General features: G+C 38.9%; 1 protein-coding gene across 20 annotated transcripts in view; it reads right to left on the bottom strand.

Moving 5' to 3' along the window:
* The window catches only part of eya1 (EYA transcriptional coactivator and phosphatase 1), a 78,035-nt gene that overhangs the window by 5,180 nt on the left and 60,686 nt on the right, over positions 1-12,169 (bottom strand). For all 20 annotated transcript variants that reach the window (XM_028005775.1, XM_028005773.1, XM_028005772.1 and 17 more), the window contains 4 exons: positions 2,814-2,872; positions 2,576-2,736; positions 2,260-2,374; positions 1,799-1,920 (listed from right to left, as the gene is read on the bottom strand). In XM_028005775.1, coding sequence (XP_027861576.1) covers positions 1,799-1,920; positions 2,260-2,374; positions 2,576-2,736; positions 2,814-2,872 — 457 coding nt within the window. The remainder of the gene's footprint in view (positions 1-1,798; positions 1,921-2,259; positions 2,375-2,575; positions 2,737-2,813; positions 2,873-12,169) is intronic.

Consider the following 12,169-nt stretch of genomic DNA (forward strand, 5'->3'; position numbering starts at 1 on the left):
CATGACATAACCGCTTTAATTTTAAAAAGAAAGGCAACACTTATTACTATTGAAGCAGAAAGTCAAACACATCTATTTTTATATTTATCATAGCAGATTAGGAGTTTTCAAGTCCTTATTGCACAGAATAATGTTTTTTTGATTTATATAAGGCAACACAAGTTTAACAAACATTTATGTGGTGGACTTTTGTCTGCCAGCACATTGAAAGACATGCAAACCGAAAATGTATTTTTTTAACCTGGCTTTTACTTTAAGTTTGGTAAATCTAACAGTAACAGCCAGGCTAAGCTTTCATTTTTTATGTTGATCAAATCTCATGAACACATTTTTTATTCTACTGCATTTGTAATTAAAAATGCTTTACATGACTTTATTCGTATATTTTTTCAGTTTATTATTTTAGATCTCAACATAAATTAAAGTTTGTGCGTATGTTTTATTATTAGTATGCATTTGTCTTATGGTTAATAAAGATTTTCTATGTCAGAGATTTTAAGTGTTTTATATTGTTTTTCTCCTTATTGTTTATTCCTTAGTTACCCTTTTTAGAGCACTACATTCTAGTTAGTAATACTTGTTATTTTATTAAATAGATTACAATTTTGTTTTTTTGTTGATCAATATTTGCTAGATTTTTTTTTCCTTTTTCTGAGTAAAGCACTTTTTGCTACATCTGAAACATAAATAAAATTTTATTAATTGATACATTGAAGCCATTCATTACTTGCCAACTGCAGTATGAAAATAATCTTAACTTCAATGTGATGGGTGGCGCTCAACCCATGACAGCCTGTTTTTTCTCACGCAGAAAAAAACAGCTTAGTTTTTCCTTCTTGTGAGCAAAATGTGTAATAGCCCCCAAATCTGCTCCAATATTCCATAAAAATGATGCTGGCTATTTTACCTCCTTTGCGTGGTTGGTACACGATGTACCAACCATGCGTCAATTAATTCCCACCAGGGGTGTCATAGCTGGTTTGCCAACCAATGGTGTAAAGTAATTTGCTAGATTCTGCATATTTTCTACTATTAGGAAATGTGTTTATATGACTCAATTAAAAGTTTGATTATTTTTGGTTTAATCTGGGGTCAAATACTGAACCAAATGGTGATTAAAAGTAAAAAAAAAAAACAAAGAGCGCTACATAAGGTTTTTAAATTATAATTTAATTCTAATTATATGTAAGGTTTCAGCATCTTGATGACCATTTAGCTCTCATTTATTACCTACAATAAGAAAAATAACTATTTACATGAGTGCATAACTACATGAGCATACAGTAGTTTGTTGGTGTGTTCAAAATGGAAAGGACACATTTAAACTGTACGCCTAAAATCAGGATATGAAATTGCAAAAGCATGAATTGATCCAGAGACATTGGAAAACCTCCCAACAGGGGAGTTTGATGTTTATTTTGTATTTGAAACAGTGAAACAGGGCGAAAGTGGAAGGAAAATTGGAGGAATAAGAGGAGGAGGAGCAGGAGAGGGGCTTCTGTTTCTCTAGAATGACATAAACGCGCAGAAGTGGTTTCATATGCAGAGGCGAGGACCAGAGGCCCAGCACAGGTCCTGCTCCAAGAAAATAATCCCAGGTTGATTAGGACTATTCCCTCACTGAAGAACATCAACCCTCTCCGGTGACAAAAATCCACGCCTTCCACCCAATCCCCCCAGCCGCAGTCCTGTCACTGAGCGTCTCTTGGAAGCTTACACTCACAATGCTAAAACAATAAGCATGTCCCAAAGCAAAAGGCTCAAAATAGTGAAGCAGATAAAGGAAAGCATACTTTACCTATTTTTGTTGCGCTATAAATATTTTCTATGGGGAAGACGACTCCCAAGCCGTAGAGCAAGACCTTTGCCAGGGCTGGGATGAGCTGCGTGGTGGTCACAAGAATATTCACACAGTTTGACCTGAGGAGGAGAGTGGAGTGGTGACATCATTTCAAATCACTTTGAGAGAGGAGAAAAGAAAACACAATGTGCTGCATAAAAGACAAAGCAATGTATCAAGTCCCCAAAACATGTCTTACATTGAAGGATTGGCTCGTTTTTCAGCTCAGATCTTTTAGCACACTTATTTGTCAAAATTAGAATAGGCAGGCTGTCCAAAAAAAAAAAAAAAAAAGATCCACAGCAGAGTTTCTTTTCTTTTTTAAATTGCCTCAGACACACTTGGCTTATTTACACCATATACAGGCTTATAGATGTGCGTTGTGGATCTGGGTACTATTTTGTTCTCTGGAGTCCTACCTTGAGTGGATTAATGTTAGTGCTTTTAGTGCCAGTGTTAACCAGGAGTCCGTCAAGGCTTCAATTTCTGCTCGCAATTGCAACCAGGCTTCCCTTTTGGCAGGGCCCAGCAGACCTGAAACACAGGGTAACAATGTTTGGGTTGGACCAGCCATCCGAATACCACTGAAATTTTCAAAATTTGACCCCCCCAAACATACGCAGGCACTCACATAAACGCCCACACAAAGAGGGCACACAAGCACCCACACGCATATGTGCAGACTCATTTTTGCCCAGCAGAACTGTGCATGCAGCACTGCTTGTTGGGGATTACCTCCAACGTTATTTTTGTAGGTGGTGTAGATTTCTTTTACTCGTCTGTAGCGGAAGGCCAGTTTTCTCATCCAGTCCACGCCTCCCCGAACGCCTGTGGCCAGACACAGGTTGGCACTCGTAGCTGCTGCGTGGAAACCATCAGCGCTGAAGTTATACGTACTAAAATAAAAACCAAGATGAGATGTGTTAGCTCTAGCTACTCCACTGTTTTTGACAAATCATCAGATATTATGAACCTTAGATCCTGGCCATTATCATCCGAAGACACATCATCAATATGTACCTGGTCACATTCCTGAAACACACAAAGCGTTCATCTTAGATTATAAGACTATCAATACATTTTTGATTTTGTTTTTATCGGAAACAGTTTTGTTTTCTTGTGAAAATACTTGATAGAGATTTTTTTTTTTATCTGGAAAGTGTGCTTTGGCTTTAAAAGTCTTTCCTTCAGCTAAAAAAGCTTTATCCTTTTTCAAACCACTCTTTGCATTTCTTTGCTGAATCCTCAAAGTGGCCCCAATCAAATTTCAAGTGTCAAAGTCTTCCTTTTTTAACTGATTGGCTGGTATTGAGGTCACTAGGTGCACCTTAACTCTTGATTGCCAGCGGTTTACATAATCCACACTTTAATGTGGCTTCCCCAGAAAGTTGTGGCAGGAGTTTTTTTATTTAATTTTTTATTTTTTGTCTGCTCAGTAGAAATATGCTTGAGTGGAAAACAGGAAACATTTTCTGGCAATGTTAAGAACTTGTGAAACATGCCTGAGCAGAAAGTAGCTTCAGAGTACTCGCAAGTTATTAAAGTAGAGTGAGATGCTAGCATGGTAGTTAAGCTAACAGCTGTTAGAAAGCAAGACCGGCACTTTCTAGCATTTTTAACCAACTCATTTAAGACTGCAAGTAACCATTTGCAGTTTCCTGTTTGACATTTTTACGTACAAAAATGAGCCATTTTCCACAGAAGGTATTGTACAGCAATTTGCCAATTTGTCCTCCTGGGCTGCTTTGTTCTTATTGTTACAACCAAAGACTTAAGGTAACTTTCTAAAATTTTGAACTCAAGGTATTAAATATTACAAAGTAAGATATAATTAAGATATATAAAATTAAGGATTTAAAACTTTTAATGGTTACTGACCTCTATAGTTTAATAAACTATCCTGAGAAATAAACTGATCTTAACTGCAATGTCAAGTACGGAGAATGAAATGGTTTGTTAATAGATACAAATACTGATTTCATTCAGTAAACTTCAAATAAAAAACAATAAAATAAAAAGAGACTTCACAAAGTTGTTCTGCCTTCAGTATGTCAATACTAGTAAAGACTGGTGCATTTACAAATAACCTGTAACAATATGCAAAGAACAATATGTAAATTTTGTTGAGAAAATCTATGTTATGCATTTTTAATTTCTTTCAAAATTATATCAGCATTATTCTGAAAGGAGTAATTCTTTGAGAGAGGTTTTAAAACAAAGAACTTTCATATGAACATCTGTTGTAAACCGCAGACAAACAGAGATTTATGTACAAAATGTTTTAAAAGAAGATTCATAGTTAATCTGGTTTAGGGGTTTTGGGGTATAAAACTAATTAACTTAACACTAATAGACTGCCTGAATGTGTCTCTGTCTGTGCATTTTCTAAAGTCTTGCATACTGGAGTTCTCCTTTGCGGTTGCCTGGCTTGTCTTGGAAAGGTAGAGGGATCCTACAGCTCTGCACTGATTCCACCGTTACACAGTAACACAATCCAGACTTTCTGGTAAATGTAACCTACTAGAAAAATTGAACCTGATGCTAACCGCCAATGAAATTATGACCTCTGATTGCTGCTGCGCCACACACCAACACTGCCCCGGGGCTAGTGAGCCAGCCAGCCGGCCGGCCAGGATGCAGCAAGCAGAAGAAAAAACCTATTAGTTTTCCATTTATAGGAGTGCTTTAGTGCCTATCCCCTACTTCCACTCTCTCAATACCATCATCATGTTTGAAATGCGAAGTTATCCTGCCTTGAAATTCAGTTCAACACACTGCATGTTTTGCAGAAGTAGTGCAGGATAGCTGAACTATTTATTTTTGCTAAATGTTAATTTAAAAAACTCATGTTAATAGAACAGGAGGTTGAGCAATGTGTTTGTTAATTGTGAAGGATGGAAATTTGTGAAATATTATGATTTAAATTTGTTTCTGGCAGCTGGCAAATGCTGTATTAACAGATAGAATACTAGATATTACAACGATGCAGGTTATTTTCCAATTTATCTAAAAATCTGCAGCCTTTTAAAAAGGTAAAGTAACTGCCAAACATGTCAGTTTTACCTGTTTAACATTATGTGAGAAATAATAATTTCTCATGGAAATTGATACTTGAGCAAAAGAATTTCCCTGGTTTAAAGTATGAAAAATCCATTACAATTTTTTGAGCTTTTTAATTAAGTTTCATCCGGTTGTTAAGACACCCAAACACAAAAAGAACTTCCTTGTTTTAGGTCAGTCTAAGCGAGGCCAAATGCTGACGTTATTGCATTCCTCTCTAATGCTCGAGCAGGGTAAGGGTAAGGGCTTTGGACCGTAAACCTTTTTTATTTTACTGGTTCCCCTCTGAACAAATTTTTCATCTCCCTGGATTTGTGGAGAGAGGGAGGGAATAGCGACGTGAGGAGAAACTCAAACCAGCTGTTCTTTAACAGAATTAAAATCTTGACCCCCAACCCCAGCTCTAATGCAGCCATTCTCTCGCCAAGTCTCTCCCAGCAAGCCCTAAGATCCAAAGAGGAAAAGACTTTGACCCTGTGACCCCTAGCCCCTCCTCTCGGAGGCTCCGGCACCCCGATAAGGGGGGAGCAAGGGTTGAGAGGAAGAAACAGAGGAGCGCAATGGGTAAAATGCTAGGAGTCCATGGTGACCTCACATGGAGCCAGCACACAGCTCCGCGTTCCAGAAGATGGACTGCCAACTAACACTGGCGGGGGCTCATTGCTCTGTTGTTCTAACATGTTTCCACTCGCTTGTAGATTGTTAATAGTTGAGGAAAGTTGTGGTTGGTCCCATCTTGAGCATCTTGAGCAAAAGCTAACCTTGATGTTGTTGTTCGCAATTCCTCGATTGTGAAGGCAAACCATTTTGTTTAGAAAAAGAAAAACAACTCGTTGAGTTAAGCCTCCAATAGAGGATGCCTCAAACTACCCCCCATTCTGGTGCAAGCGACTGGAATGCTTCTATTATCAAGCAATTATCTGCGATGAATCAGACACAATCTTCCAACAATCAGCTCCCACCACGTCTTTCACTGAGTTGGAACAGAGCCATTCACTTCCACTCATTTGGCACTGGATCCAAAATTACACGCTGTCTCCTTGTACCCTGTTGACAATAGCTGCCCATGTTTGTTCTCCCCATGTAATTTGTTTCTTTCAGAGTGTGACAGCCAGCATGGATCAAAACAGATATTTGAGAACAACGTTTTTCTGTGTGTTAATTATAGACCCATTTAAGTTCCTACAGCCAAAAGAATCCCAAACACATACATATGGCTCAGTAATTAGGCCAAACACAGCCGCCATAACTGCAGCCTGATTATGAATGACTTTTTATGGACTCAAAGCTAATAAACATAGCAAACCTCAACAAATGTAAAGCATTTAAGACTCAAAAGGCCAAGAACAATATAATAGCCTGAACCTACAACTTGAGTGTCTCCTTTCCCCTACTACATTGTTTTTGTATGTTTATAGTATCTGAACTATGAAACAATGCCCAATTAAATGATGGACATGGTTTTGGGACCTCCAACAAAGAATTTTGTCTGTTTGTGTGCACATGGGAAAAATTGGGGAAACTTGCTGGAAGAATGAGCAAGACTGCAGGAATTACTATTCCCAGCTGGTGCTGGTATAAACCTCTGCACCAGCTCCCTGTGAGGACTGGAAAAGCTAATAGAGAAGGTGGCTGCGGGGAATGTTGTACAGTAACCCTTACACGTACTCATTAGGAGCCACTTCTGACGCCCTCGTAAACACCACAGAGCCATGAATGGTGCTGTAAGAAGCGGATGCAATTGAAAGAAATACTGTTAGGTGGTGAATTTTACTGTTCAGACTATCATTTGGAATTTGACAAATTAACACCTGGTAGAGAACCTGCAGGTATAATTAATGTTGTAAATTGTAGAGAGAACAAAGTCAGAATTCCTTTTGTAGCAAAGTGTCTGATGCAGATAAAGTTATTGGAAGAAATGCACAGGTGAGAATTTTGTGGTCAGTTTTCATTCAGGTTTTATAAAGCTTTGTTCAACACTGATAATGATTTTAACCTATTTTTATTTCTCATCAGCAACATAAGACGACTTAAGAACCATAGGGCAAACCCTCATTCTACTGACTCTTGTTTTTATTATCATCATACAATGTCCCCAAAGCTTCTATGAACTTCAGTATTTAAATGATCAAATATATACATTAAGTGGGGATATCAAGGCCAACTAGCGGTATGTTCACACAGCAGGAAAATGCAACCCAAAGCCATTTTTTAGGGGTAGGGATCCATATATGACTTTTTCACTGTAGACCCAATTCGAATTTTTTCACCCAAAAAGAATATAGGATTTGTGCCACTTTGATATGTGGTACTAAACAGGATACATATCTGGTAGTTTTTAAGGCGTCTCAGATTTTAAGTCATTGATGTGAGACATGCATCATAATTCTGCACCGGAAAACACCAGACATGTTAAATCCGTATTTAAACAATGGCTGAGAATTTAAATGATGAAATTATGAAAAGTCTGTCAGAGATGCACATCACATCCCATGGTGCACCATTCCTGGTTATGACTACTCATCCAAACAGACTACTCTACAGAAATTGCAGTGCATGCTCCACAAAAGCCCATCACTTTTTTATCACCTTCTTTCATCAAGATGTTGAGCTTCCTTCATTTCAAGATCTTGTGACAATACTGTCAACTCTTTAAAATCAGTTCACTGACAATCGGATCCTTTATTTCTTCTGTAAACTGTGCTGCTTTGTGACGTCTATGTTCTTCTGCAGATGTGAGACACTTTAGAGTCGTAAACTGTTCACAGAGAAGGCTGATTGTGGTCACATTATATAATATGTCTGACCATGTGCATAAAAAAAGCTTAATTTACACTACAAATATCTTACCAGTACTGCATCCAGGCAGTCCTTTGCGATTGCAATAGCGCAGTGAATTTGTGGGAGTAACAATATATATTTCCTGGAATAAAAGAGCTTTTCTTGACAATTAGAAAAGGGTTATAAACATTTCAAAATTGAGAATGTTCTGTGACAGACAGGCTTTTTTTTTATTTTAAATCTCGCTCTGGTTGCCTGAATAAACCTTAGAAATGTGTGTCCTCTGACTTTAGTAATCTCTCACTGATACTGAAAATAGATAGCAGAAAATGTTCCTCTCTCAGTAACAGCATCCACACCAAAAAATGTTGACAATACTTTTGCTTATGTACATTATGTGCGATCAAAATATATGTTTATATAATAGTGGCACGTTAGGGGGCAATCTTCTTTAATTTCTTAGAAGGTTTAGAGCATTGCTCTTCTATTGAATTCCCTTTGTTGCTCCTCACCAAGCTCTACAATTATCACTAACTAACACCAGATGTTCTTACTGTACCAAATAGTGAAGACCCTCTAACAGAAGCCATTGCTACTGGTCTATCCAAACACTGAGCAGCTTTGTTCCTTACATAAGCAACATTATTTTCTTTTATCTATGTTCATTTGACTTTCAAGCAGCTCAAGAAAAAAAGAAAAAGCCAAAACGCCAACAAAAAATCCCATAAGAACTCAGGATGTTCACTGTCTTCCTTTTTCTATCTCTGTCTTTCCACTGGAGTGCTGAAAGCCTTTCACTGAGGAGGAGGCTATCAGAGCCCTCTTTGTTCTCTCAGCATCTGTCATTAAGCAATCAGCAATGACGGCCCGAGTCTTCCTGTAGCTCTCGAAAGAGCTCAGAGTGGTGACTGGAACAGTCATAGGCATGGAGAAGAAAGACAGGGCAACTCCGCCAAAATACATACAAGGAAGGCCATGTTCATTTTCTTTGAGAGTTTTTTTAACTTCTTGAAGGCGTACTTCACTCAATGACATACAATGGCGTCAGCTTTTTAGAAATAGCACCCTCTCTTCCTCTGTTATGTCTATCAGGTGAGCTGCAACTTTGTCAGAGTTGGGGTGGGGAGCAGCAGCCATCATGGCAAAAGGTATTGTGACCCTCCAGGCTAATGCCATGTGAACATGGCTCATCAATTGTTCACAGGTTCTCAATACTGCCACTCTACTGGCAAGAGGCTGTCATCCAGCCCCCTCCCGCCTCTCCTGCCCCTTGTCTATGACCCCCAGCAACTTCCTTGTCCGTTCCCACCACAGGGAATCCTGTCCAGAGGTGGGTGGAGGAGGGTTGTGATTATCTGGGGGTCAAACACAGGATGTGGGTAACAAAGGGAGAGTTCTTCAAACCCTCTTCATTCCAGTCTGCAATCTTTGCTTGAACAGTCATGGAATTCAAACAGCAGTGCCAAACAAAGCACAGGTACAGAGATGTCTATGCTGGTTTTACAGGAGGGGGGGAGAGAAATCCCACAGCTGGGCATGGGGATACAGGGAGGAAAACTGTATTTTAACAAAGTGGGTCTTTGAAGCCCTGTTTCTGAGAAGTTGGGAAAAGAACAAGACCCCACGCCTCACAGGTAGGCAGTAAATTAGTTACATCTGATAGATGAGCTGCTGCTCATTATTTCCTAATTTTGGCATTTTACATCCAAACCACACCTCAAGGCAAGCAGCACTAAGTGCTATATCAAATCTCAGTCACATCAGCATTTTCTCCTCACAACAGTGAAACAGTTTTTTTCCTGCCAAGTAGAACAAATCTGTGAAAGTTAATGCTCATTTTTCCCATCAAACCCATGTTGAACAGGTGCTCTGTCTCCCTTTTTTTGAAAATATTAAAATATAATTTGTCATCAGACAGTAATGCAATATTTTCCACACACCCTCAGCACTGATTGGCGTGTGGCTGCGAATTGGTGCTACAGAGTGGATTTGAAGTGGAACGCTGCAGTGTGATGACTGACAGGGTGGCTTTAAAACCTCCACCTTCTGTCTGTAGTCTTTCCAGAACACATCAGGGGTACAACCTTGAGACTTGACGGAGGAGTATGACAGAATTCCTGCATCAGTGGCCAGGCAAATACTCAAATGAGTGTTTGGAGTATATCTGAAAACACATAGCTCCTTGCAAAGATGTTTGTAACCCCTCAACCTCTTCACATCTTGTCAAATCACAACCAATATTTGGAGACCGACCAAAAACAAAGAACTGCTTGTTTGTAAAGTGAAAGAAAAAGGAGACACTGTTTTTAAATGTTTTTTTTTTTTTTTGCAAGTAAGAAAATTGGAAAAGCTTATGTTCTGTTTTTGGATTCAGAGCAACGCTGGAAGACGAAACGTCCATGCTATGTTCCAGACTCCTATCTGGTGCAAATCTTAATGATTTGAAAAAGGTACTGGTCTTCATTGTAAAATAAAAATAAATAAGGCTGTACCGTTTTAAGTGCTTATAGGTAGCTAATCAGTAGAGCAACTTATTATCCAAATTCAAAGAAAAGCATCAGGTTCCATCTTAGGAGGAGAGAAAATCACAGAAAAATAAACCATATGGGAGAACATAATTAAAGCTACCACTCTTATGGCATGGCAAGCACAGGATTTGACTCTTGGCAGTGGGATGTTAAACTAACAGAACGGCTCCAACCTAAGAGGCTCAGGAGGACCATTTCAGCCACGAGGCAAAGGTAACCGTGCATTTCACTGCATCCCTCATTAACAGTCAGCCTCTGGGTGAGAGTGACAGAGGAGGTTTCAGCCCTGCAAATGCAGACTGGGAGCTATAAATGGGAGTCAGCATACAGTGTTATAGGACTGCTACACAGATATGTGTGCGTTTGTGTGGGTGGGTTCACTAGCATGTGTAAAGTAAGTACATGTCTGCATATGTGACTTTGCAGCACCACATGTTTTCAGGGCATGTGCTGCAACTGTTGCACATAGAACATTCTATTTAAAATGTTCCCACCTTTAAAGACCTCTTACCCTTTCCCCCTCTCTCTGAGTGTTTTGCCCCCATGGCCTTTTTTTTCCAGACAGGGAGGGTTGTTTTCTCGGCAGCCCTCGTACCCCACTGAGAGGGGATCACAGGGGGCTCGGTAAGCTAGAACGAGGCCCCCGGTTCCCACATACTGTTCGGCACTGGAGTCCTGGCTGCAGCAACACACCTATAGTAAACCCTCCACCCTCCAATGACCTGAGCAATGGCAGAGCTGTCAGTCTTCCCAGCAAACTCAATCTCAGTGGGCTTCATTATAAACATCACTTCAGACCATCAGTTAACTCCACTGTGTCACAGATTTTCCAGTTTAGGTGATTTTAATAGATTTCACAATGTGGACAATAAATCCTCTTAAGAATCCCCTCAAATAAATCAGTTATACATACATAGAGGCAATTACAGTGTTGTGCAAAAGTATTCATGCTGTTTTTGTCCCAATTTGTTCACATAACTGTAGCTGTCAGTGAATCCCGGACCTGAGCTGTTGATCTCTCTTTGTTACAGCATCATTCCTGGGCTAATTTTTTAAAACCACTTCTGATATCTTTGGGCTTGGTCTTCATGATGCTTTCCTTACAAATGTCTGAGGCCTCCAGAAAATGTATTTATAGCGGAATTAAACTATATGCAGGTGGACTCTATTTTCTATTTAGATGATTTCTGAGAGTGACTATATTTTATTTAATGGTATTAGAGTAAATGGGATTGAATTCATATTAACGTCACACCTTTCAGGTTTTTATAAAAACAAACAAAAAAATTAAAACCAAGTATAATTTTCCCTCCACTTCAAAGTTATATGGTACTATCTGTTGTTCTGTCACATAACATGGTGAAATCTGTGGTTGTAACATAACAAAATAAAAAAGATAAAGTAGAACAAATAATTTTATAAGACACTGTAACTACATTGTTCATATTAAGTTAGCATTATTATGATTTTGTAAAAAAATATGTTTGATAGATGCTTTGTCAAAGCAATTTGCTTTGCTCATCTGTGATGCAAACCTTGATGATGTAAAAATAGTACAGACGGAATCACATCAATGAGGATCATATTGCCTTGAATTACTTTTCTCATGGCTTCACTGAGAGCATTTCTGATGGTAAACCCCCCCAAAAAACAATGTTGATCATATAATACTACACCCGTCCTTTAAAGGGCTGAGCGGTAAACGGTTTGTGCCAGACAATCAATAAGAGATCTGCAGGGGAATGTGCAGAATTTTTAGGAGTCTTTATTAGGAGTCTTTTGGTGAAGCTGTAGTATTTCTAAGACTCACCTAAAGAAAAAAAAAAAAGGCAACCTAAAAAAAGTGTGCCGATCCAGAAAAAGTTTGAAGAAAATACAGGGAGAGAGAAAGAGAGACATAAAGGTGAAACTGATCCCTGTTGACCCCTTCGGCATGCCCTCTTTCTTTTTATGACTTTCC

Source organism: Xiphophorus couchianus, chromosome 21 (assembly GCF_001444195.1).
Source record: "Xiphophorus couchianus chromosome 21, X_couchianus-1.0, whole genome shotgun sequence".
Lineage (NCBI taxonomy): Eukaryota > Metazoa > Chordata > Actinopteri > Cyprinodontiformes > Poeciliidae > Xiphophorus > Xiphophorus couchianus.